Genomic DNA, 26413 nt, shown 5'->3' with positions numbered 1-26413 from the left:
ATAATGTGTGTCTTGTTTAAAAGATTATTTGGTAAGTTTGGATACTGTTTATTTTGCTAAAACTGAAAAAATATTACTGAAAGTATTGTAGATAAAGGTAAAAATTAGTTGAAATAGTATAGTAGAGTCATGAATAGTGTCAAAAAATGCAATGACGCTCATAAATATTAACAAAATTAAGCTGAATAGTGTAATAATTTTAATTTTTCATTTCAATTCAAACGCACACTTAATGTAACTCAAAAAAAAAAAAAAAAAAAAAAATCCAAAAATACATTATTTGAGAAGTCCCAAATCTGAAATCAAATTGCGTTTAGTAAACTAGTGGTGGTACTAAACAAAAAATCCAAATCATCATTTTTTAATCATTCATAAAATAAGTCCTAATCACCATATATACCGACTTTCCCATGCATATATACGTCGATCTACGACAACCTTGCATTGATTTAGACAAAAGAATTCAATTGGGTTTGATCTTGCTCACTTTGCTTTTGTTTTTGGTACCCAGATGGATCTTGTTTTCACAGGCCTTGTCTTCCAACTCAAAGCCAACACGCACTTCTCAAGTTGCATTAATCAATATCACCTCCAAACAAGCTGCCCACTTAGCTTGAGAAATATTCGGTGTAATTCTCCTAAATCCCTTTAAGTATGCAAACCCATCCCCCACAACTTATTTCTCCTTTTTTCTCACAAGGGAACTTCCTCAAACTATCTAAAATCTTAATCCCAGCAACTCCTCTATTAGCCTTAACCCCATTTTATACCCACCACAAAAGCAGCTCACCACTCCAGTGAGTTAGTAATTGCAGTGAATTGCTGGAGGGGCTTAACAGAGGAATTCTAGAAAGTACATAGATCGGATTCTGGCAAAATCGAACAATTCTTCTTGGACGAAAATTACAATTTTAAGGTTAGTTTGAACATACCCTACACCCAGGAAACTTTTGACTAATGGAAAACTTATGCTATGTGAAGCTGGTCAATCATACAATTGGCTATCAAAGAAAGTAAATGCTATTCTTTCACAATCTTCTTCTTTGACCATCACCATCGGATCAAACATGAATGGCAGCTTGATTGAATTAGAATTTCTCTAGTCCACTATGATGGCTGTTATTTCGAGGAAAGTACTCTTCCCCATTGCAACTTCAGCCATCAAAGGTGGCCATTGGACCCCCTCCATGATGCCAAAAATGAATGAATGAACCTCATGATCGCCTTGTGTGGCCTCAAGGATCACTTGGTTGGCTGTGAAATGCGCAAACTTACATAAGGTGAGAGTTCCTTCAGCATCTGAAAGTTTGTGTGTTCAGCTACTGACTCGAGCTTCATTTGGAGAGCAGTAATGCTCTTGTAATTCAGGCCTTGATTGAAGAAAATAGCCAACCCTCTTTCTTTCTTCGCAAGTAAAATTAGCCAACCTCTTGAATGAATAATTTATTCTCCATTCTCTAAGTTAGTTAAGAGATAGTTAAGCTTCTCAACAGTGTCTGAAGCAAAAGAGCAGCCGGTTCTGCTCTTCAACAGCTTCAGATCCCATCAGTAATAGATCAGTCAGGCTTCTTTCTTGCATCAGTTCTTCTTGAATTCCCATAAAGGGAAAACTTCCTTATGTACATGACCCCCACATTTTCTTGATTCATTTCAAGACATGATCCAATTTCTACAACACTCTCAAGAGTACCCAATTCTGTATCTTGATTGATGGAATCATAGTCCATGACATGAACCCTGGCTCTAGTTGGAGCAATCCTTCTATGCACTTGTCATTTCTAAGCTACAGCACAATCAGAACGCTGATAGAGATTCTGTAAATTTATGGGCTAATAAAATCAACTGATCAAGTCATCCCTAAAGAGATGCAGACTCAACACCCCTGGGAGATCTATTTCCCTATAGAACCATTTTATGCACCAAGAGAGTTTGACTGAAATATAAAGCATCAATTACATTTCTTGATTGGAAGTATGTAGAACAAACCTTGTAAAGCAATTCGCATTGGGATCAGGCCACCCTGGCTTATAGATGCTACTAAATGAGCATGATAGAAAAACCACAGTAATAAAAACAAAAGAAAAGTATAATCCGTAAGGCAAACTATTTAATGTATTATACAATATGAACATTCAGTATAGAATGTGTGTATTTACGTATAAGTAATAACGCCAAACCTTTCTCTTTAGTTATCAAGTTTTAAGCATAAACTTAATATAAAATATAACTACATATGTACAAGAGAGAAAATCGGCACCAATAAACATATTCTTCAGAACCAAAACGCTGTACATGTCCAAAGGATTTAATATCAACATAGGTTAAAATCCAGCTATAACTCTGCCAGAAAATTCTGCCGTCCAGTGTAATTGGATTAAGTGTATGATTTACTGCCTTGCTTAAGCAACAATTTCTTCATCTCTCTATAAACCTGGAGCTCTTCCAATGCATCAGCTGTTGTCTTCAACCTAACAAGCCCAGATGACGTGACGCTTGCAGAAACTTCATTCTGTGCAGCAGGATGGGGTTCCTGGCTGCTGCTACTCCATATTTCAGACCCAGAGACTTGTGGCACATTTACTGAATTGGAAAATTCTGGGCAGAGAGGTGGAGCTTTCTTCAACATGCGTACAAGATCACCAACAGCAGCATCTTGGGATATATGTCCTTTCTGATCAAAAGAACCTGGTCTGAGAGATATGCACTACAGGTCAGTTTTTATTCACAACAGCACAATCAGAAAACCTGAAAGTACAATTTTTATTTCACAAGTAAATCAATCCAATCTAAAAGACAGGCAGAGAAGATTCTCCACTATGATAATGGAGATACTTATATGATAGATGATGGTGCTAAAGTATAAAGGTAGTAGAGACTTCACTCACTAGAAAATCAGCAAACTAAAAAACTAATCACTATATCATACAAGGACTCCAGTACAAAAAATTATGGACTAATTTTTCCTGCATAACTAATTTTTGTAAACCATTCACTTGTTTTCAGACATTAGAGTTTTATGACCAAGAGCCTTACAAACCCATATTTGAAGCATCCAAACTTCTGCATTCAAAATAAAAATAAAATAATTAGAAAAAGGTCCCTCCATACTTCTAGTCCAAGATTTTTTTTACCATAAAAAATAACTTAGCAAGAAAGATTAAAGATATCTGCTCAGGTTAACAGATACACAAAAGCCACAAAAATCTTGTCTCATAACAATGATGAAGAATTCTGATGACTACAAAACAATGATGTCTACTACACCTTCAAGCCAAGGCTAGGGAAATTAATACCCATTATGGCAAATGCAAAAGGGTTATTGGTAGTTTGGTACCAATTGTGGTTGTTGGAAGCAAAGGTGAGGTAGCAATAAAGCCTTGCTTTTCACTAATTTCATTGATGATGACACAGAAAACACTATACTTCTCTCAATTGATCAGTGAAAAAGGTTTTAGACCCTCAGGTTTCATGAAGAAATATCCATATTCTTCAAATAAGCACATTGAAAGATGGGTAAGAACTGGATAATTATAATATTTGTGGCACAGTTAAAATTAGATTACTTGAAGGCCTGTGGCATAATCTGGGTAATTGATTCAGAATGCATGGGACTTTTTTGTGATAAGTGAGAATGCAAGGGATAATTAATGAAAACCACAAGCTACTCAGTGAAATCTCCCAATAAATAAATAAATATATATATATATATATATATTAATTAAAATACTACTAATATGAATGCACAAGCTAATACCATAAAAAATAAAATAAAAAAAAAGACACAAAAGGAAAAGGATGATGACAACATACGCAGATGCATTACGATAAGACTAGTGAGAAACTACAAGCAGTTAAAAATGCTTCCTAACAGCATTTCTAATATAGAAAAATTCAAGCTTAACCAACCATTGTAATCTCTTATGACAATCAAAATGTTCTCCGTGAAATTTACACCAATCACCTCCCATAAAGGATAATGTTAATGAAAACCCTTCAAGAAAATATCCAGCATTATTGATACGTAACATCTAAATGCGTTTCTTTTCCCTTTTTTATTTCTTTTATATTCCGTTCCATTTCCTTTAGGTTGGAGGACAGTATATTTATTGTTCATTGGGAGGAGGGGGATAGTCATCTTGTTTAAATAAGGTTGTAGCTTTGTATAAGGAAGCATTAGAAGTACTAAATCTAACATATGCACTTGAGAAAAAAATAAGAAAAAAACAAATTCCTAGCATACATCAGAAATTCTGTTATGGATTCTACCATGTGTTTCAACTTCAAGGTAACCCGTTCAAAAAGTATTTGGTATTTTTCCAACCCCATTTGTTTTTTTTGGATTTAAAAAAAAAAAAACAAATCATTAAAGTAGGGTATAAAACTGACACCCTGCCAACTAATATTTCCATTATATAACACTTGAGTATGATAAAATGTATTACCATATTTCCATTATATTACCACTTGAGTATGCTGCTCTTCACTTATTATCAGGCAGAAGCATTTCTAATACAACCTATAATTATGCATATTTGGTACACCAGCTAGTTCAAAATGTCATGTTAATGAGGTGTGGGATATCAGTATATGATATGGCTTTAATCATTATTTGCAATCCATGCACATAGGTGCCATGAGCAGAATACCAGCTTATTAAGCAGAAAAAGGAATCATGGACTCATCTTCCTCCCTAGTAAACCTATTCCCAGTGCTCTACTTGTCTATGCAATTGTTGAACCTCCCTTGAGCTCAACTAATGGTCTCGTTTCTTTTCAGGCTAGCTCCATAAATTTAACATTAATCTTTCGCAATGGTAAAATCAATTCTTCCACCATCCATAGCATCTAGATCATAACTATGGTGTTTTGAGGAAACTCTTTTTTATATATAAGCAATGTTTTGAGAAATTCAGTAAATCAAAATATGCCAAGATAGCTCTCTGTTATTGCAAACAACTAATCATTGGTTGGGTAGTCTCATTATATACTCTAAAACAAGGGATTTATTTTTATTTTTTTGGTTTTCTTTGGCTTCTTGAAAGATTGCTGACTTCAACTGCAGTCCTTCAACCACTTTTTAATATTAAAAAAAAAAAAATCATGTAACTACTGCTGAGAGCTGGGGGAGGTTAAACCCGGTGAACCAACACTCTTGGTGAAAAAAATTATCCAGCCTTTATGATTCAGAGCAAGAGGAGGTCAATGAACTCAAGCATCACCATATCATCAAGATGGACCTTACTCATCAAGAACTGAGTGGCAGAAAGGCTGGGCATTCTACTTCTAAATCACAGGTCTCTTTGGAAGCCTAAGTGGTGCTTCATCAGCTTATTCATCTCTCTCAGCCTTCTAGGCTCCAGTTCCAAAGCATGAGGATTAATCTAAGTTGTTTGGTTCTGGGTTAAGGCATTTGATAAACCAACCTAACCCAAGAGCCAACAGTGACGTGTGATTTGGTTTCTTTTTTTGAAAAAGAAAATGCATTTAAAGTTTTTTTTGTGTTAAAATTTAGTTGTTTGAATTTATTATTATTATTATTATTATTGGATAATTCAATAGTTGGGGAGGGGGGATTTAAACACTAAATGTCTCCGTTGGAAACATTAGAAGGTGCTAATTGAGCTGGAAAGATCCAATTGCTAATCCACACATGTACCATTCTCTTATAAGCTAAAATAGCTAAAATAAACCATCAACATAAAAGAATTGCAAAAGGTCCATTCAAGAACTTTCATGGATTAGGTCGATTATGTTCCATTAGCCAATGTGTTGGTTCTAGGTTGATACCAAATCTCTGCAACTATTACTTAACTACATCAGAATTAAATTATAACAACTTTGCTGGAAACATCTAGAAATTAAGACCCTCTTTAAATAAACAACAAGCAGGATTGGTTCAAACTTTTCTCAGGAAAAATATACAGGATTGGTAGCACCAAGCAAAGGTGGGGTGACATTGGAGGAGGTAAGAGAACAAAACGATAGCAAAATAATGATTAAGAAGATGAAGTAGGATGCAATGGTTAATTATTTGCTGGAAAATGCCACACCATTTGTAATGCTTGGTCTTATTCATCAGTTCCAATGGATGGCCATATTAAAATTTATTTAACTTAGATAGTTAAACTTAAGGATCTCACAAAATAAGCACCCAGGAATTTCAGTAACGTTGTAATCATTTATGTAATAATTTCGGTTTCAAGGAGGAAGATTTATGACTTGCAAAAGAACATTTTCCTTTTTATTGATTATAAATGAATACTTTTAAAGTAATCAATTTTGTAAACAAAAATAACAAAAATTTTGAATTTATTATACTTCAACTGATGTTTCAAGTAATATCATTGACCTCAAGTTTATTAAAATTAACAATTTACCAGTTAAGCAGTTTTCCTTAGAAAGAGAGCTAATCTACAATTCAACCTCCTAGTACTCATCTAAGTTCATTGTCAAAACTATATGCTGATTGACTTAGGACAACTTTGGATTTGTTATCCAGGTGTTTTCTGTTTGCATAGTTGCCAAAAAAAAAAAAAAAAAAAAAAAATGAAAGAAACAGAAAAGGGGAAAAAAAAAAAGAAGAAGAAGAAGAAAAGAATGAAGAATAAAAGGATAATTCTTAAATCATATTACAAATAAACAGCTTTTAGATATTCTTAGAAACAACCTTTTTCAATTGTGCTATGTTTCTATATTCTACATCTGGTTCAAGAAACCAAATCCTCTCCATGTGTAGAACAATCATTTAATTGTGTGAAGTGCACAGTTTATGTTGTACTGACATTAAATCATATAAGAGTAGGGATGGTAGCTGGGTAGAGAAGGATCAGATCAAGGGTGCCTCATCCCCTCTTTCAGGAAGGGAAAACCTGCATGGAGCAGGTTGGAGGTAATTTGCCATCCCTAAATTGATGTGGCTTCCGCATAAATGAAGTAGAGATGAAAGAGAAGGGGAAGGGACATTCAGGAGAGTCAAGGGTGAGAAAGAAAGCAAATGTTTAGGGGATGGTACTAAAATATGAACAAAAAAAATTATAAATAGGATTTGTATAAAAGAGATTAACTTAAAATAATTGAAATATATATTTAATAAAAATATACATATAGACATTCAGGGCAGGGCAAGACAGGTCGGGGCAAGCAAAACCCCTCCCCACCCCATTACCTCTTTAGGCCGGGGAAAACCCGTGTGGGTCAAGTGGGGCAGGGAATTTTTTGCCATCCCTATATCAGAGGTTAATGATAATTCATATGTTAGAATTTCTGGTGCTGTTATAAGTTAACTCAGGGGCAATTCCAAGAAGTTTTAGAAATACTGCCCCTTTTAAGCAATTAGAACACAACAAGTGTAGAAGAGATCGATTCAACGATTTCATAGAAGATAGATGACCTCAGAATCATGCAGAGGTCCAAAAACACTAGCCACAGAAAGATAGAGATTTCATCCAACTGTAATTAAGGGAACACGCAGAAATACTGAACCTTAGATGATTTAGAATATGAACTGCTACCAGCAATAAAGCAGGGTTTTTTCTTTCATAAGAAGAGTTACATAAATGCATACAGCAATTTTCTGTTTTAAACATATCAACCTTTCAAACTATATGAAAATGGGAGAGAAGCATATCAAAGTAAATAGTCCAATAGAAAACGAATGCTCAAAGTAGAGTTAAAAGTCTACGGATTATTAAATCTCAGAGTATAAAAAGAAAATAAGTAATACAAAAAGATATGGCTATTTGCTAGCACTTGGCATTTTCCTTCTAACCCTTCTCAAAATCTCAGATCACTTGGTGGGTTTCTTTGATACTCAGTGCCTAATACATCAAGTAAGCTTGGTAGAACATATCAAAAGCCAGTGAATCAACTACGATATGAATTTCTATCAAGTTTTTACACTTACACATAAGGGCCAACTCATTTACTAAGCAATATGAAAATTCTTGCATAATGTTCTCATTTTCTATTTTGTCATTCAAAAAACATGTCCTCAAGGAGAGAACATTACCAATTAGAACAAAGCAAGTGAAAACACTTATGATAAATATTAGCAAGCAAATCTGGTCACTAAGAAGTAGAATCCATTGAATGAATTTCAAACATTACCTGCTACCTGGATCTGTCATATCAACATCATCAACATCAAAAGGACAATCAAACTCAGGATCATCAAAATCATCTGGTAAAGACCTGCTTGAGCTTCTGGAAAATGAAATCCGCGGTGAGTCATTGGATGATATCTTCGTTCCAAAATGTTTTCTGTTGTCATCCTTCCCAAGAGAGAACAACTATAGCAGATAAAAAGAAATCATAAATGAAAGAGATACATCCAACACTACAACTACTGTGATGAAATACATAGATATACCTGCTCAACTGCGGCACCAGTCTGAATTGGTGTAAATTTATCAGTCCTCAAAGTACCAGACCTTGTATTCTTAATGGGAGGAGACGGTGGCAAATATTGCTTGTTGGACAATGCAGGCAAACTAGAGAGCCTAGTAGTAGGTATGTTTACCGGGGCACTCTCAGATCGTAAAAGATCCTTTGAAAGATGAGCTCCAGGAATATATATTGGTGGTGATGGAGTAGGGGAGGGTGAAAATGTAGGAGATGGACAGTACTCATCAAAATTGGTAGTATTCTTATGAGCTATAGATGTTCCAGGTGGATGAGGTGGCAGGCTTGTGGGTGGGAATCGGCGGGAAGCTGGGTTGGAAATTGAAGCATTCGATTCCGAATGTGTAGGTGAAGGTGAGAAAGAAACCGTAGGAGAAGAAGCTCTATAAAGGTCAAAACCCCAACTATGCCGCCTAGAAAATGGCAATGATGAAGGAGAGCCATGATTCCCCAATCCTGCCACAGGTAGGGATGGAAATCTTTTGAGCGGCTCTGCCAATGGGCTGCCTACATAATCTGGTATAACTTGTGGGGTAAGAGGAGTTGGTTCAGAGCTTAAATCCAAGACTGATGAACGATACAAGACCAATAGGCAAAGCCTACCGGCAGAAGTTTCAATAGGGGTGAAATCAAAACGCTGCATTTCAGCCTCTGCACTACGAGGGAAGGGTTCAACAACAGAAGACACATGATAAGCAAGACTAAATGTTCGGAGCTGGGCAGAGGAATTAAGGTCACGAAAGACCTTATAAGCAGGTAAAAGCCTAACAGTGAGATACAAAGACCTGAGAAGCAACATGGATTTCTTGTACAAGGTATGCAGAGTAGTATTACTAGACCTCCTGCTGCTCCCTGAACTATGATTATCCTTAACTTTCCTAGTGTGATCATACTGCAGTACCCATCTCTCTATAACAATTTCTTCCCTTGTGGGTGAAAAATTGAGTGTTGGGTCCCAATCAAGAGGCCTTTGAAGAACTAACACTACATCAACCACCATAGGTTCTGGGTTGCTGTGGTGCCAGAGATCAAGATTCTCCATGGCACCAGGGTATCCCCTAAGTGCCAAATTAAACCACTTGTCCCTCGGCCTCGGCCTCACACTCGATGCAGCAGAGGTCGAGGCCGAGGCCGAGGCCGAGGACGAGGAAGAGGATGGGGATGACAACGACATCGACATGATTTGCTCACCACTAAAATTACGAGAAGACACATATGGGGTTCTAGACTCCAATATTATGTGGAGGCTTTTGGTATAGAATTCTGTGATTATTTGTTCCAATTTCGCAGCATCAGAATGAGAATGATTACCACGAGAGGGTGGCATGTTAACTTCTTCTCTTTTTCCTCGTTTAGCAGAGTTTTACAATATCGTATAACCGAAACTCAGAAACCCCTTTTTCACAGCAACAACAGAAACCCCTATGCAAAGCAATTCACTGAAAAAATAAAACTATGAAAATTAAGAAACTGCAGCAAGAACTTAGATTTAAATAAAATCTAAGCTTCAATCATAAATAAGAACAAGGTACGATGATCTTATCATAAGCGAAGAAAAATTAGAATAATAATTTATAATAAAGAAAAAAGACCGAGCAAGCATAGACTCACAGTTGAGTAGTAGTTCGTGTCGTACAAGAAAAGCGTGTGGGTACTGAGTACAAGGGTTTATTTAATCGCTTTGGTGTTTTTTTTTTTTTCTCTCTTTAATATTTTAAAAAAGGTTTATTCTTCAGCAAACGCAAAACTCAGGAACCTGAAGCGACAGAAAAGGGATTTACGTATTTTTAAGAGAGATAGAGTGTGTATAAAATAAAAGGAAAATGAGTAAATATAGCTTACATTCGGCAAAGAGGTTCATTGTTGAGGCCTGACTCTGAGGGGAGAGCTTTATGGAATATGTGTAGGTCAACTTTAGAAGCTGTATTTATGTCTTGTCTCCAAGATCCTAATATTAATTTTTTCTAATAGAGATACTTATAGAGTCAAATTATATATTCCTTGAATATGAAAAAAAACTTGTGTCACTTTATTAATTATTATTATCTATCACTTTAATGTATAATTTACCAGAAAATAATATATAAACTCTCTATAGGGAAGAAGTTAATATGAGTAAAACGTCTCCACATTAAAGAAGTTGACATAGATAAAACTTTTTTTTTCACTTTATTAATTATTATTGAAGATGATAAAATATTGGGCATGATGGGCTTACCTTAATGGGCCTGACGGATTGGGTCTCTTGGGCCTGCGTAAGTATGGTCCCAGCTTTGAAGGCCCATCACTGCTGACGCAGCGAGGGCCCATGATCCGGAAATGGGAATCCTTGCTCACCACGTTTGGAAGAATTGGGAATAGAGTCCCACATTGAAAAGATGTGGAAACCAAAAAGGGAAAGTCAACCCCTTATCACTATAAAAAGGCGTAATACCCACAGAAACCGAGGTATGCTTTTATGAACCCTCTCTAACGCACTAAGTAAAACAAAGGAATTCTAACTTGACCGTCGGAGAGCCTTCGGCCGGCACCACACCGGTGCTTCTCTGAAGGATTCTTTTGTTTGTTTCGTCGTGCAGGTTCGATTCGAGTCGCGAGTACGGTGTGACCCATTGGTGACGGTTTTCGACGTCATCAGTTGGCGCCGTCTGTGGGAAAAACGACCGGGTACGGTAACATTTCCTAGATAAAGGAGTTACATGGTACTCACGCGCTCGATGGCAACCACAAATGACGTCCAAGAAGAAGCTCCTACGACTGCCCTTGAGAGACAGGTCAAGACGCTCGCCGCAGCCGTGGAGCGCCTCACCAAACAAAACCACGACCTGACGGAACAGCTGAATCAAAAGAGTGCAGCCGTGAATAGCCAAGGAGAAGATCAAGAAGGGAACAGTGAGGAAAGGAGAAATAATGACGGACCACAGGAGAGTAACGCCCCGAGCAAACAAGTGCGACGGGACGCTAGCATCCCCTCAGTGACGGACACAGCTCCACAACCCATCATCGCGGAGATGCAGGCGATGAAGGAACAGATGGAAGTCCTGATGAACGCTCTCAAGGGGCGAGTGTCCAGCGATCTTGACGACCTTGTCAACCGGACTGACTCGCCATTTACGGCGTCCGTCAACTCCTTCCCCCTGCCGAGTAAGTTCCGCATGCCGAGCATGGACAGTTATGACGGAGTCAAGGACCCCCTCGATCACCTAGAGACCTTCAAGACCCTGATGCACCTTCAGGGAGTGGCAGACGCAATTATGTGTAGGGCATTCCCTACAACCCTGAAGGGCGCGGCAAGGATTTGGTTCAGCCGGCTGACACCAAACTCCATCGGCACCTTCAGGGAGCTGAGCGCTCAGTTCACTACGCACTTCATCGGAGGACATCGGTATAAGAAGTCCACGGCTTGTTTAATGAATATCAAGCAGAGAGAGGAGGAGACGTTACGGGCCTACATATCACGCTTCAATAAAGAAGCGCTCACGATCGACGAAGCCGACGACAAGATATTGGTGGCAGCATTCACGAACGGGCTGAAGGGGGGTAAGTTTTTGTTCTCCCTATACAAAAACGACCCAAAGACCATGTCAGAGGTGCTTTACAGGGCCACCAAGTACATGAACGCTGAAGACGCATTGTTAGCCCGAGAAGACAGACCCAAGAAAAGGGACAGACAAGAGGACCCCCGACAGGACCAGGGGCGAAAGAGAGGACGGATGGGAGATCGAAGGGAGGAGAGACGCCCAAAACCAATGGGCGGAAGGTTCACAAGTTTCACTCCGTTGACCGCCTCGATAGACCAAGTCCTAATGCAGATTAAGGACGAAGGATCCTTGACGTTTCCGGGAAAGCTGAAGAGTGATCCCAACAAAAGGTCCAGAGACAAATACTGCCGCTTCCACCGTGACCATGGTCACGACACGGCCGACTGCTATGATTTGAAGCAACAAATCGAAACCCTTATCCGACAAGGGAAATTGAAGAAGTTCGTCAGTAAGGAGAGAACGGATCAACACCCACAAGAACAACACCCCCGCCGAGAGAACGAGCGACCAAGGCCCCCATTGGGGGACATAAGGATGATAATTGGAGGAACAGGTGCGGCCGGATCGTCAAAAAAGGCTCGCAAAACATATCTTCGGATGGTACAGAATGTCCAATTAGCAGGCACAGTGCCAAAGATGGCAAGAAGGGAAGGCCCTATTATCGGGTTCTCGGAAGAGGATGCAAGGCGCCTACACCATCCACACGACGATGCCCTCGTCGTCACCTTGCGGGCAGGCGATTACAACATCCACCGAGTGTTGGTCGACAACGGTAGTTCGGCCGACATCTTGTATTATCCGGCGTTCCAACAAATGAGAATTGATAGGGAGCTGCTGATACCAACAAACGCCCCGCTCGTTGGTTTCGGAGGGAGTAGAATCTTCCCTTTGGGCGCAGTCACGTTATCGGTGACGGTAGGAGATTACCCACAACAAATCGCCAAGGACGTAACATTCTTGGTGGTCGATTGCTCGTCAGCCTACAATGCTATTATTGGGCGACCCACGCTCAACTCGTGGAAGGCGGCAACATCAACTTACCACCTGATGATCAAGTTCCCAACAGAGTATGGGGTAGGAGAGCTACGCGGAAGTCAAATTGCCGCACGAGAATGCTACGTAGCTATGATGGAGGTGGAAGACCAGATCCAGGCTTTGAACATAGAAGAGCACCGAACGACGACAGAACCTACAGAGAAGCTAGAGGAGATAACTCTCGACGGTTCCAATCCAGACCGAACCACCAGGATCGGAACGCTTGCAAAACCCGCAATCCGTCAAGAGCTCGTGGCTTTCTTGAGAAGCAATAAGGATGTGTTCGCCTGGAGCCATGACGATATGCCAGGAATCGATCCCTCGGTCATGGTACATAAGTTGAACGTGTTGCCCTCGTTTCCACCCGTCCGACAAAAGAAGAGAGTATTCGCCCCGGAACGAGACCAAGCAATAGCGGAAGAGGTCCGCAAACTCCAAGATGCAAGCTTCATCAGGGAAGTCTACTACCCCGATTGGCTGGCGAATGTGGTAATGGTGAAGAAAACGAGTGGCAAATGGCGGATGTGCGTGGACTTCACCGATCTTAACAAAGCATGCCCCAAAGATAGCTATCCCCTTCCAAGGGTCGACATCCTAGTGGACTCGACGGCTCAACACCAATTGCTAAGCTTCATGGATGCTTTCTCGGGTTATAACCAGATCCGCATGCACGAGGACGACCAGGAGAAGACTTCGTTTGTAACCAGTCAAGGTCTCTTCTGTTACAAAGTAATGCCATTCGGTCTGAAGAATGCAGGGGCAACATACCAGAGACTAATGAACAAGATGTTCGCACAGCAAATCGGGAGGAACGTCCAAGTTTATGTCGACGACATGCTGGTGAAGAGCCGGAAGGAGGAAGACCATTTGGAAGATCTCAAGGAAACATTCGGCACACTCCGATCCTACAACATGAAGCTCAATCCAGGAAAGTGCGCGTTTGGTGTAACGGCAGGAAAATTCCTAGGATTCATGGTATCTCAAAGGGGGATTGAAGCTAACCCGGACAAAATCTGAGCCATAATGGAGATGGCCCCCCCGAGAAACGTGAAGGAAGTACAGAGCCTTAACGGCAAGGTAGCGGCATTGAATAGATTCGTGTCGAGAGCGACGGACAAATGTTTACCTTTCTTCTGAACATTGAAAAAGTCATTTGAGTGGACGGACGAGTGTCAACGAGCATTCGAGGAGTTAAAAACCTATCTATCTTCACCATCTCTACTGAGCCCCTCGCAACCAGGTGAAGAGCTCTTCCTCTATTTGGCCGTCTCCACTGTGGCCGTCAGCGCGGCCTTAATCAGAGAGGAGGACAGGGCACAGAAGCCCGTGTACTACGCCAGCCGGGCGCTCCGCGGTGCCGAGGAAAGATACCAACCTATGGAGAAACTCGCTTTTGCGTTGGTCACGGCGGCTCGCAAGCTCAAGCCCTACTTTCAAGCCCATACCGTGAACGTAATGACCGACAAGCCCTTGCGAAGGGCACTAAGTAATCCTGAGGCCGCAGGTCGACTGACGCTGTGGGCAATAGAATTGAGTGAGTTTGACATCAAATACCGTCCACGTGTGGCCATTAAAGGACAAGCTGTAGCCGACTTCATAGCAGAGTTTACGCATGACGCGGACAAGGGGGCAGAAGAACCCCCCCAGTGGAACATCTACACCGACGGATCATCCAATAAGCGAGTTGGAGGAGCCGGCATAATATTGCTGTCACCTGAAGGAGACGAGATTGAATCTATGGTCCGTCTCGACTTCCCCATTACCAACAACGAAGCAGAATACGAAGCGGTAGCAGCAGGACTCGACCTAGTCAAAGCCGCCGGAGCTGAAAGTGTGGTCGTGCATTGCGACTCTCAAGTCGTGACCAATCAAGTAAACGGAGATTATGAATGCAAAGGGGAAAGGTTGAAGAGATATCTTGATCAAGTGAGGGCTAGAGTCGACGGGCTAAAAGCAATATTCGTCCAGATCCCCAGGGGAGACAATGAGCCCGCTGATCGGCTAGCCAAAGCCGCTTCAGCAGAACATATGATAACACCGGGTAATGTGCTTTCCTTTGTTCAAATCTTTCCGCTAATAGACCCCGACAACATGCAGGAGATACGCTCCGAAAGAAACTGGACTACGCAGATAACTTCATACCTAAAGGACGGGATATTGCCTGAAGAGAAGGAGGCAGCGAGAAAGTTAAAAGTCCGAGCGGCAAGGTTCGTCTTGATAAAAGACATTCTTTACAAGAGAGGTTTCTCCCGTCCTTACCTAAGATGTCTCGGGGTTGAAGAGGCAGACTACGTGATGAGGGAAGTACACGAAGGAATATGCGGGAATCATTCTGGATCGCGGTCGTTGGTGCACAAACTGCTACGAGCTGGGTATTACTGGCCGACCATGCAAAAGGATGCTGAGTCCTACGTTAAAAGATGCGACAAATGCCAGAGGTTCAGCAATTTTATCGGACAGCCAGCTGTAGAGCTAACCCCCATAACGGCTCCATGGCCGTTCGCTCAGTGGGGACTGGACATCATGGGACCTTTCCCAACGGCGATAAGGCAGTTAAAGTTCTTGGTAGTGGGTATTGACTACTTCACGAAATGGGTAGAAGCAGAAGCCTTGGCCACCATTACAGAAAAGAACATTAGAAGTTTTGTCTGGCGGAGCATAGTATGTAGGTTTGGTATTCCTAGAGTCCTTGTCTCAGATAACGGGAGGCAGTTCGATAACGGCCCCTTCCGTGATTTCTGCACACAGCTAGGAATAAAAAACCACTACTCATCACCCGCCCATCCTCAGGCTAACGGTCAGGTTGAGGTCACAAACCGATCCCTGCTAAAGATTATCAAGACTCGGCTCGAGGGGGCAAAGGGCATATGGCCAGAAGAATTGCCAAGCATACTGTGGGCGTATAGGACAACGGCGAGGACTCCGACAGGAGAGACACCGTTTCGACTGACATACGGGAGCGAGGCAGTCATCCCAGCAGAAGTTGGGCTCACAAGCTACAGGGTTCACAACCACGACGAGGGCAGGAATGACGAATCCACGAGGCTACAGCTGGACCTTATAGATGAGGTCAGGTCGGCTGCAGAGCAGAGGATCGCTAGATACCAGGATCGCATGTCCAGGCATTTCAACTCCCGGGTCCGACAAAGAAGCTTCCAAGTAGGAGACCTCGTACTCAGGAGGGTCATGGGTGCAACAAGAGACCCTACACAGGGAAAACTCGGCCCCAACTGGGAAGGACCTTACAGAGTTGCGTCGTGGAAAAGGAAGGGAACATACCACCTGGAGACAGTAGACGGAGAAAAGCTGCCGCATCCGTGGAATGCTGAGCACTTGAGGAAATACTACCAGTGATAACGACACGACAACCAGTTTTTCCTTTAAGACTTTTTGACATTATTAACTTTTCCATCAACTGTTTAACTATTTTTGCTACAATCTTGTCGTGCCTTTTTAAGCCCGGGGGGGCAGGCACTTTTCCTTTACACATTTCTATCAACTTTGATTTTCTACTTGAATGCCGTTACAATTGCCCACAAAGTAACTGAGTTCCACCAAATGTGCGGATGCGAAATAAAGTCCATAAGATGGACGGATCCTTCAAAAGGATGATCACTTGAGGTCCACAAGATGGACGGATACCGAATCAAATCCGCATGATGGACGGGTAAGCCTACGAGGATTATCACTTCCACAAAGTGGACGGATCACTAAGGTGATGAAACGTAAGTCCACGAAGTGGACGGATCACTAAGGTGATGAAACGACGGATCACTAAGGTGATGAAACGTAAGTCCACTAAGGTGATGAAACGTAAGTCCACGAAGTGGACGGATCACTAAGGTGATGAAACGTAAGTCCACGAAGTGGACGGATCACTAAGGTGATGAAACGTAAGTCCACAAAGTGGACGGATCACTAAGGTGATGAAACGTAAGTCCACGAAGTGGACGGATCACTAAGGTGATGAAGTATAAGTCCACAAAGTGGACGGATCACTAAGGTGATGAAATAAGTCCACAAAGTGGACGGATCACTAAGGTGATGAAATAAGTCCACAAAGCGGACGGATCACTAAGGGGATGAAATATAAGTCCACAAAGTGGACGGATCACTAAGGTGATGAAATATAAGTCCACAAAGCGGACGGATCACTAAGTGATGAAATAAGTCCACAAAGTGGACGGATCACTAAGGTGATGAAATATATGTCCACAAAGTGGACGGACCACTAAGGTGATGAAAAATGTCCACAAAGTGGACGGATCACTAAGTTGAACATAATTCCACACAGTGGACGGATCATTAAGGTGATTAAACATACACTATGGACGGATCACCAAGGTGATTACACATAAGTCCACAGTGGACGGATCACTAAGGTGAACATAATTCCACACAGTGGACGGACTATCCCACAGGGATAATAAAAGAGCATGTACGCAAGGTGGACGGACCACTAGCAACGTTAATTTTTATAAGTCCGTTCAAAAGTGTCATACAACACCATAGAATGAATGGATCCTCAATTATAAGTGCTCAATAAAAAAAAAAATAAGTCCTCAATACGGACGGACAAACAAAATATTCTCACACAAGCCCTTCCTCAGGAAAGAGGACGGACCTTTAAACGAAATACCAAGCAATTATAGAAAGGATATATGAATATTAAGCCAAAAGCCCAAAAGGTAAGTGTTTAATACAATTAAAGAAGACGGACAGTTCTGAAATGTAAATAAAATGAATAAAAAAGAGGGACGGATTGTTCACAAAATAAAGTACATAGGCATCAATCTTTCTTTTCTTCAGCAACTGGGACATCCTTCGACGGGGCGGACTCTCCGTCTCCTTGAGCAGCACCGTCGCCAAAAAGGTCCTCCGTGTTTTCAGAGGCGACGGGGAGGGCAGAAGTCTGGGCTTGATCCTCAAGTTTGACCATTGTCAAGTCCAGCTCTGGATAAGCCTTCTTGACTTGACGGAGGGAATCATCGAATCCTTGGAGGAAGGAGTCCGACAGCTCGCTCAAACAGGACTCCGAGCATCGGTATTCCTCGACGGCTGCCACTTTAGCCTGACGGAGATCTTCTTTGAGTTGTTTGATCTCAGCCTCTTTATTCTCTATGACCGTCAGCGAAGTGGCCGTCTTCTCCTCCAGCTCCTTCCTCGCCTGCTCAGAAAGCTCCAGCTTCTTCTCCATCTTGGACCTCCATCTCTGAAGTTGTCCGAGCTCTTCCTCCGTCTGCTGCGCCTTCGCGCGCACCCGGTCCAAGGTACTCTCACGGTTGAGACACCGGTCAAGTAGTCCCTTCATCATGACCAAGGACTGCAAACAGACAAGAGACCGTCACATAATGTAGGTAACAAGAAGAAAGAAAAATAAAAACTTATTTGACAAACATAACCAACCTGAGCGACGGAGAAGAGGCCCGTCTCCCCCATGGCCTCCGTCGAATGGTTTCCCAGGTCTTCATAGTCTTCTGCCGTGATGATGGACGACAGCTTCTCCAATGCATACTTGGAGTCATCACGGAGAAGGGAAGGAGGTCTTTCTTGCTTACCCTCTGGGGCCGTCATCAGTCCTTTACCCGTCCCCTTCTTAGCTGGGGTGACGGTCTTGACACCCTCTGCCATCAAACCAACCACGGGCTCAAGTGAGACTTTTGGTTGCTTAAACGGACGGTCAGATTTTGATGTTGGTTTCCTCTTAGGTGCTGAAGCCGACACCTTAGGAACCACCTCGCCGGATTCCCTCTTCTTGACGGCTTGGGATTTGATCAAAGCTCTCCTTTTTGCGTCATCCGTCTCTGCAAATAATGACGGATGAAATTAAAACTACGTAAGGTCAGATTAGATGAAAAAGTAAAGTTGACGGGCTTACGTTTATGAACTCGTTCGTCGTATCTAATTGCTTCTTGGGTGGGCTCAGGACCGTCACAGTACCAATGTATGGTCCTTGGGTTCACCAACTTAGCCCAAGTCCTTTCCTCCGGCGCAGTTTTCCTGCAAATCTTTTCAAGGAAACTAAACTCCTCAAGGCTGACTTGTGGGCGCCGTCTACCTGCAGAGAAAGGTGATCAAGATATAGACATAAAAATGGACGGATATGAATAGCAGTATAAAATTAAGACGGATGCATACGTGTCTGATTTATTACTGCCCAAGTTGTGTCGACGGGCATGTACTCCGTCTCCCCTGGATGGTTCATCCATCTGTCACCCTCCAGGAAGAAGTACCGACTCTTCCAGTCTCTATTTGAGTCTGGGGTCTCAAAAATCACCTTCAACAAGGAGCTCCGACTAGCAAAACTGTACATCCCCCTTGATCCGGAAATCTCGTCTGGACGGTAACAGTGAAGAAATTCACGGACCGTCAATTTCCTTTCCCCGTTCGACATTGCATCGTAAAGAATCTCCATGGCTATGAAGACCCTCCAGGCGTTAGGGGATATCTGGGTGACGGACAACCCCAGATACTGTAAGAGTTCCCTATGAAGTGTAGAAAGCGGGAATCGAAGTCCAGCCTTCAACGCCTGCTCGTACACTCCGACACCGTCTACCCCCTCATAGTAACACTTCTCCGACACGTAAGGTAGACGGATGGAAACATAGTCAGGGATTTGAAAGTTGGTTCTGAAGGTTCTGAAATGTTTCTCTCTGATGACGGATGTAAACCTATGCACCGTCCACTCTGGTAACATAATGAACTGCCTTAGTCCATCAGCACCTACAACAGACTCCAGTGCTCGATCCCCGTCATCGTCGGAACCATCTACTTCAACTATCTCCACATCCTCATCTGTTGAGGATGAAGAGGAGGCAGACGGACTCCTACTTTCGCCGGGGCTCTCTTGGTCTTTATGACCGGACGGGTATACATCCTCGTATTCCGTCCCATCACGAACCACCGACTGGTTACTTGACGCACTAGACATTTCCTACAATTGACAATAAAACCTAAGACTGACGGGTTTGAAAGTGTTGACGGGTATGGAAAGCCTAACAACAATGCATGGACGAAAATGTAACTTGACTATAGTAAATTAGAAGCACTTACCGAACTTAGCAGAGGATAGGTGACGGTTGGTGTAATCAGCAAATATTCGTCCTCGACGGATTTCTCTGACAAGGTTGACGGCTTCGCTCTGACAAATGTTTTCTGAGTGAAAATTGAAAAATGAAAGAGTGAGGCGCCTTATATATATAGGAAGTGCACGGAAGACGAAGCGACGCTTCGATCCTATACAACGACCATTCAGAGAGTGACACGTGGCATGCTTAATAAATGCTGACAACCTGTTAGTACGTACCAACAGATTTGTACCCGTCATGTAACCGTCAACTTGATGATTCTTCCTTTGACGAGTTGATCCATCTGGGACCGTCATCCTATTCTGCATGAATCCGTCATAGCCATACATAAGGACCGTCACCCCATTGATCCTTTGTCCTTAAAGATGACGGATCATTGGGGTGAAGGGGGCAACTGAAGATGATAAAATATTGGGCATGATGGGCTTACCTTAATGGGCCTGACGGATTGGGTCTCTTGGGCCTGCGTAAGTATGGTCCCAGCTTTGAAGGCCCATCACTGCTGACGCAGCGAGGGCCCATGATCCGGAAATGGGAATCCTTGCTCACCACGTTTGGAAGAATTGGGAATAAAGTCCCACATTGAAAAGATGTGGAAACCAAAAAGGGAAAGTCAACCCCTTATCACTATAAAAAGGCGTAATACCTACAGAAACCGAGGTATGCTTTTATGAACCCTCTCTAACGCACTAAGTAAAACAAAGGAATTCTAACTTGACCGTCGGAGAGCCTTCGGCCGGCACCACACCGGTGCTTCTCTGAAGGATTCTTTTGTTTGTTTCGTCGTGCAGGTTCGATTCGAGTCGCGAGTACGGTGTGACCCATTGGTGACGGTTTTCGACGTCATCAATTATTATCTATCACTTTAATGTATAATGTATAATTTATCAAAAAATAATATAAACTCTCTATAGTGAAGAAGTTAATATCAGTAAAACGTCTTCGCATTGAACTCCACGTTGAAGAAGTTGCCATGGACAAAAAAGAAGAGATATCGGACAAAATATAAATCTAAAAGATAGAATTAAAATCTCACTTAACTTGTGTATTGAAAGTCCTTGACGCATTGGGCCGTGTGAAGAGAAAATAAGCAGTTGTGATAAATAGACTTGCCATCATATACTACTTTAGTTTACCAACAAGTCTATAATTTTAATAAAAAAAGAATAAAAAAAATTCATGTCAACAAAACGTTAATAAAATATATATGTTAGAATAAAAAAACAACGTAGTAAAAAAAAATAGTTGATAAAAATTCCAAATTTAATTCAATCCAAAATCTTTTAAAATTTCGGACTAATTTCAAAGTGAATTAATCGTTAATCTCTATCCACAAGTTCTTAAAACACCATCTTTACTTTATAAAAAAATAAATAAATAAAAAAGGAAAAAAATAGTTTGATATAACTAAAAAGGTTGTATGTTTTTGAGAAGTTGAAAACAACAAATGAAGTGTTGTTTTTATCTAAAAAGTTACTGCAATTTTATCCAAAAAAATTGATAAAGCTTTAGAGAAAAAAAAAATCCAAATTTAACTTAATCCTTTTTTGGGACTAATTTATCTTCAAGTTTAAGAAGAAACCTTCTATTAGATAAAACAACGATTTAATTCAATCCAATTTTTTTTTTTTTTTTTTTTTTTTAAATTCAGAGTAATTTATCTTCAATTTTAAGAAGAAGCCTTGTATAGAAAAAATTATATAATTTCAACGTGTTAAGAAGAAGCTAATTAGAACAAATGAAATGGTGTTTTTATCTAAAAAATTACTGCAATTTGACTAACCCATTACTGCAATTTGATTAACTCATTTGGGGCAACTACAACTTTTAAGCCTTTACTACAATTTGGAGAAACTACTTAGCACATCCATGACTTTTAAGTCCAAATTTTATTATATAATGTATTATATGATATGATATAAGATGATATAATTTGTGTAAAAATAAAAGTAACCCAAATATATATCTCTTTGTGTATTTTCTTTATATATTTCATTTAAAATTAAAAGGATATAAAATAAAAACAAGCATAAAAAAATAAAGATGAAGAAGTAAAAGTTTTATTGAAGAGAGAAAAATACCCAAAAAATTAATGTTACCTTTCAAAAGTTTTAGGAGCTCAAATTCATTAAGGTAATAATTTATAATCCTTCATAAAAATTAGTATAAAGTAGTAAAGTTTTTGGAATAATTGATAATAAACTCCATATTTTGATATTGTTTTTGTAGGAGTATTGGGCCCAGGAGTTCATTTTTTATGTATATATTAGGCTTGAGGCCCAAGCCAAGGACAAGGAGTCGTCCGAGAAGGAGTAAACATTGTCAAGGGAGCCCGTGTTAGTAAATGAAGAAGTTAGTTTTGATCATAATGGCCCAGGAGGTTGGACCAAGGATGAATGCCTCCTCAGCTAACCAAAGTCAAGGTCCGTTGAGGTGATCTACCATCCAGGAGATTGTTTTTGGAAGTTCTATTGGTATGGGTAAGAGTTGCAGAAACAAAGGACAGAAGGGGAGTCCTAAAATATCTAAGGAGAAAGCTGCTACCACCGCATTAAATGCTCTACAACTAATTCTCTGGCCGCATTAATGTAGAAGTGATATCTGAACAGTGGTTTTCAACCTTATAGTTACTACATAAATACTTTAGGAAAGTGGTGATGAGACAAGTATCAAACACCAACCATTTAGTTTGCACGTGGAGGGTAAAGATGAAAGGGGAAGAAAGTATAAAATGAGAAGGAAGCAATAAGACAGGGGGACCGAGAAATTAAGAGAAAAATACTATAACCATCAAGAATTGACTTTGTAATCACACTTGAAAGAAATATATAAGAATTGATCTCCTCGAACTGTGTTGAGGACGATTTTCTTTAGCTTAAATAAGTTTATCTTCCTTTTCTTGTCTCTTGAATCCATTATATTTGTTGTCAAACTTGTTAAAGCCTAGTTTTTCCAACCCTCTCTACAAATTCATTGTATTGGGCTTTTTAAACCTAAGTCCATCCACCTTTTGGGCTAGGGAGTCAAATTTGACCCTTACAATTGGTGCCATCTGTAGGAAATTATGGTGTTATAGTGAGTCTAATGTGCAACTATGGTAGGCTCAGGTCCACACCAAGCAAAATCTATGGGGTCCCAACGTAAAGATCACTTTGCCAATCTTGAACAAAGAAGGGACTGTGATGTTAGTGTGCATACTGCCCATACCAGCAGGAGCCAGTCCTAAAATGCGAGCCACCTTTCTCACGGGGAAGATACTAAGGCTCTGCAATTGGAAATTGATCATCTGAAGAGAAAATTGTGCCACGAATGGCAAAAGAGAACTCCGTCCATTTCTGGGTCTTCTATTGATGATAAAGAGGATCGTAGTTACAAACGCAAATCGAGAACTCATCCTAATGAGTCTTTCTTGTATGATGAGGACTTCCATCATGAACGCAGAAGCAAAAATTTGTCTTCCAAAGGCTTAGGAAATGACACGATGAGTAGAGCACTCAACCAAATCTCCAAATCACCCTTCACACGTAGAATCGAGAGAGGGAGACTTCCTTGGCGGTTCACTCAGTCAATGTTTACCATGTATAATGGTCGGAAAGACCCTGTGGAGCACATGAGTCACTTTAACCAGAGAATGACTATGCACTCCAAGAATGAGGCCTTGATGTGCAAGGTGTTCCCCTTTAGTTTAGGGCCCGTGACCATGAGGTGGTTTGATGGCTTGGGAGTAGGCTCCATTGATTCCTTTAAGGAGCTCACTCAGGCGTTTAGATCCCGCTTTATTACATGTAGCAGGGTCCCTCGGCTCTTAGATTCCTTATTGTCTCTGTCCATGAGAGAGGAAGAGACCTTGAAAACGTATTCGGACAGATACTAGGAGATGTTCAATGAGATAAATGGTGACTTTGACGACATAGCCATCGGGACTTTCAAGGTCGGCTTACCTGCTGATCATTGCTTGAGAAAGTCTCTAACTAGGAAACCTGCAACCAGTGTACGCCAACTTATGAATAGGATAGATAAGTATAAATGGGTCAAGGAGGACCAACAGTAAGGCAAGGGGAAGAGCAAGGTTATCCCTCAAGAGAGGAGAGATTTCAGGTCGGATCACAACAACAATAACAAACCCAGGAGGGATTTTGCTGGGCAATCTAGATCTACGACTCCTCAGGTGGTTAACACTGTGTTTCGAGAACTAGTACATCAAATCTTAGAGAAGATAAAAAACGAGCCATACTTCAAATGGCCAAAAAAAAGGGAGGAAACCCCTTGAGGCTCAACCATAGCCTCCATTGCCAATATCACTAAGAGTGGGGGTATACCACTGAGGATTGCAGAACTCTGTGGAATCATCTAAAGCAGCTAGTCAGAAAGGGAAGGTTACAACAGTTTTTGTTTCGGCCTAACAGGTAGGGAGACCATTCAAGTTCAGGGGCTCAGTGGAACGTTTCTTCAAGGCCCCCTTTAGGCAAAATTAACGTCATCTTTGCTGCTCCTAGGAGAACCAATTTGCAACCCTCTAAGGTGATGTCTGTGGCTCGACCGCTCGCTGAGGATGTTAATCTTGTGCCGAAGAAGGCTAGAGTGGAGGTTTGACCGGCGTTGAGCTTTTTGGATATGAACAAGGTGGGAATCATATAACCACATGATGATGCTTTAGTGATCATGCTCAAGATAGGAGGGTATGACGTGAAAAGGGTGATGGTAGACCAGGGCAGTGGTGTAGAGATTATATACCCTGATTTATACAAGGGACTGAACCTAAAGCCTGAGGATCTAACAACAATGATTCACCTTTGGTAAGTTTTGATGGAAAAGTTGTCATTCCAAAGGGTTAGATTAGACTGCCCATACAAGCGAGTTTAGAGGTGGTGGAGGTGAGCTTCATTGTGGTTGATGCTTATTCCCCCTACATGGCCATCGTGGGAATAGGCTTCATTGTGGTTTAGATGCCCTTAATGCAAATTAAAGAAAATTCCACGTACAAGTACACACACACAAAAAAAAAAAAAAACAACAAAAAAAAAAAAAAACCACAGGAGGGGGTAACTTTAAAATAACCATCCTAAGTCTAAAACCCTACTTGGTTTCCCCTCTCTCGTTGAGCAGGGGAGGCCATTGTGCCATTCCCCTGACACGAACAAGAAATCATTTTTAAGGCCCTTGTTGGATTCGGGGAGGAATTGAATGAGCTTGATCTTGAGGTACCTAGATTTTAGGTAATACCCCTGCCCCGTTAAATGATGGAGGTTGTAAACCCAATTGACATTGTGGTGTGTAAAGTTTAAGCCCATCCTTTCATTAAGGGCATCTACAGAACTTAAGATCCTTAACATGTTGGGCGCGAACTGGGTGGGAGTTATCCTATGGGCCCTAAGGTAGTCCCTGGTAACAGTACCCATAGGGATTATCATCCCTTCTTCTATGAAGGCAATCATCGAGATTACTACATCTCCCTCTTGCCTGTCTTCATGCCATTGCCCCTTTTTACAATACCTAATGCCTACTCCTAAAAGGATCCTATACTGAGCTCTAAAGCTTTCTATTCCCTCCTCGGAGTCTACCAAACTCTTGAATCTACCCATTTTTAGAAAGGTTTAGGAGAACTAAAAGATTGAGAGGAGAAAATGGAGCCGAGGACAGGAAACGTATAGAGAAAAGAAAAATATATGGAAAAACAAAGTGTAAAGACTTGTGAAGACTTACAGAAAGAAGAAAAGTATCCTCGGACAAGCTTTTGGTATTTGTAAAGGCACGAGTGAGTTAGGAAAGTTGGCAAGTTCAGTGTATGTGCGCTAAAGCTAAGTGAATGCTAGAGTGAGATGGGCAATTGATTTGAATGGTATTTATATCAAAGAAAAAGCTACAAGCGGGAAAATTCCTGCCCATGTTCTAGTTGAATCCTCAACTATTGGATTTACATCGCACTGTAGAACGTAGGGGACAAGGAGTCACAAAAATTTAATGAAGGCATATCTCGTATGCCGAAGCGTTAGGAGCATGTCTTGGGTAGTTAAAAAGGCATCAACATAGGCAGAGGTGATGTATGATGAGCACGGAATAGCTAAAGTGACATTGAAATCCTCCTTTCTTCCTGAGGAGCCAAAAAGAAGAATCTCAAGGGGTTATTGTAGGGGTATTGGGCGAAGGAGCTCATTTTTATGTATATATTGGACCTGAGGCCCAAGCCGAGAACAAGGGGTCGTCCAAGAAGGAGTAAACATTGTCAAGGGAGCCCGTGTTAGTAAATGAAGAAGTTAGTTTTAATCATAATGACCTAGGGGGTTGGGTCGAGGATGATTGCCTCCTCCGCCAAACAAAACCGAGGTCCATATAGGTGGTCTACCGTCCA

At 41.3% G+C, this 26413-nt stretch overlaps 3 protein-coding genes across 3 annotated transcripts; all 3 read right to left on the bottom strand.

The window, feature by feature from the left end:
• Positions 1–2087: 2087 nt before the first annotated feature.
• LOC126733309 (autophagy-related protein 13b) lies at positions 2088–10175 on the bottom strand. The gene is made up of 4 exons (XM_050436547.1): positions 10011–10175; positions 8368–9838; positions 8106–8287; positions 2088–2690 (listed from the first exon to the last, which is right to left on the bottom strand). The coding sequence occupies exons 2-4, from the start codon at positions 9724–9726 to the stop codon at positions 2375–2377; spliced, it is 1857 nt and encodes a 618-aa protein (XP_050292504.1). The 5' UTR covers positions 9727–9838; positions 10011–10175; the 3' UTR covers positions 2088–2374.
• A 7407-nt stretch (positions 10176–17582) lies between these two features.
• Positions 17583–18770, bottom strand: LOC126690010 (uncharacterized). Its single transcript, XM_050385158.1, has 3 exons — positions 18383–18770; positions 17949–18299; positions 17583–17600 (listed from the first exon to the last, which is right to left on the bottom strand). Exons 1-3 carry the CDS (start codon positions 18605–18607, stop codon positions 17583–17585), a joined length of 594 nt encoding a protein of 197 aa, XP_050241115.1. The 5' UTR covers positions 18608–18770.
• Positions 18771–18860: 90 nt separating this feature from the next.
• On the bottom strand, positions 18861–20626 carry LOC126689682 (uncharacterized). The gene is made up of 3 exons (XM_050384890.1): positions 20283–20626; positions 20030–20131; positions 18861–19034 (listed from the first exon to the last, which is right to left on the bottom strand). Exons 1-3 carry the CDS (start codon positions 20391–20393, stop codon positions 18936–18938), a joined length of 312 nt encoding a protein of 103 aa, XP_050240847.1. The 5' UTR covers positions 20394–20626; the 3' UTR covers positions 18861–18935.
• Between the last annotated feature and the right edge of the window lie 5787 nt (positions 20627–26413).

This window comes from Quercus robur, chromosome 6 (genome assembly GCF_932294415.1).
Source record: "Quercus robur chromosome 6, dhQueRobu3.1, whole genome shotgun sequence".
NCBI lineage: Eukaryota > Viridiplantae > Streptophyta > Magnoliopsida > Fagales > Fagaceae > Quercus > Quercus robur.
Note: the sequence above shows the minus strand (reverse complement) of the source record. Positions and strands in the feature narration are given on the sequence as shown.

Bases quoted from the DNA above. Each gene is read 5' to 3' on its own strand.
- LOC126689682 (XM_050384890.1), bottom strand. From the start codon at position 20,393: ATGTATGGCTATGACGGATTCATGCAGAATAGGATGACGGTCCCAGAT. The intron at 20,132-20,282 runs GTACGTACTAAC...ATTTTCACTCAG, and splicing joins TGACGGGTACAAATCTGTTG to AAAACATTTGTCAGAGCGAA. The intron at 19,035-20,029 runs GTAAGTGCTTCT...CTTTCTCTGCAG, and splicing joins CCTATCCTCTGCTAAGTTCG to GTAGACGGCGCCCACAAGTC.
- LOC126733309 (XM_050436547.1), bottom strand. From the start codon at position 9,726: ATGCCACCCTCTCGTGGTAATCATTCTCATTCTGATGCTGCGAAATTG. The intron at 8,288-8,367 runs GTATATCTATGT...TATCTGCTATAG, and splicing joins CTGGTGCCGCAGTTGAGCAG to TTGTTCTCTCTTGGGAAGGA. The intron at 2,691-8,105 runs GTAATGTTTGAA...CATATCTCTCAG, and splicing joins ATGACAGATCCAGGTAGCAG to ACCAGGTTCTTTTGATCAGA.
- LOC126690010 (XM_050385158.1), bottom strand. From the start codon at position 18,607: ATGGCAGAGGGTGTCAAGACCGTCACCCCAGCTAAGAAGGGGACGGGT. The intron at 18,300-18,382 runs GTTGGTTATGTT...GTCTGTTTGCAG, and splicing joins GCCTCTTCTCCGTCGCTCAG to TCCTTGGTCATGATGAAGGG.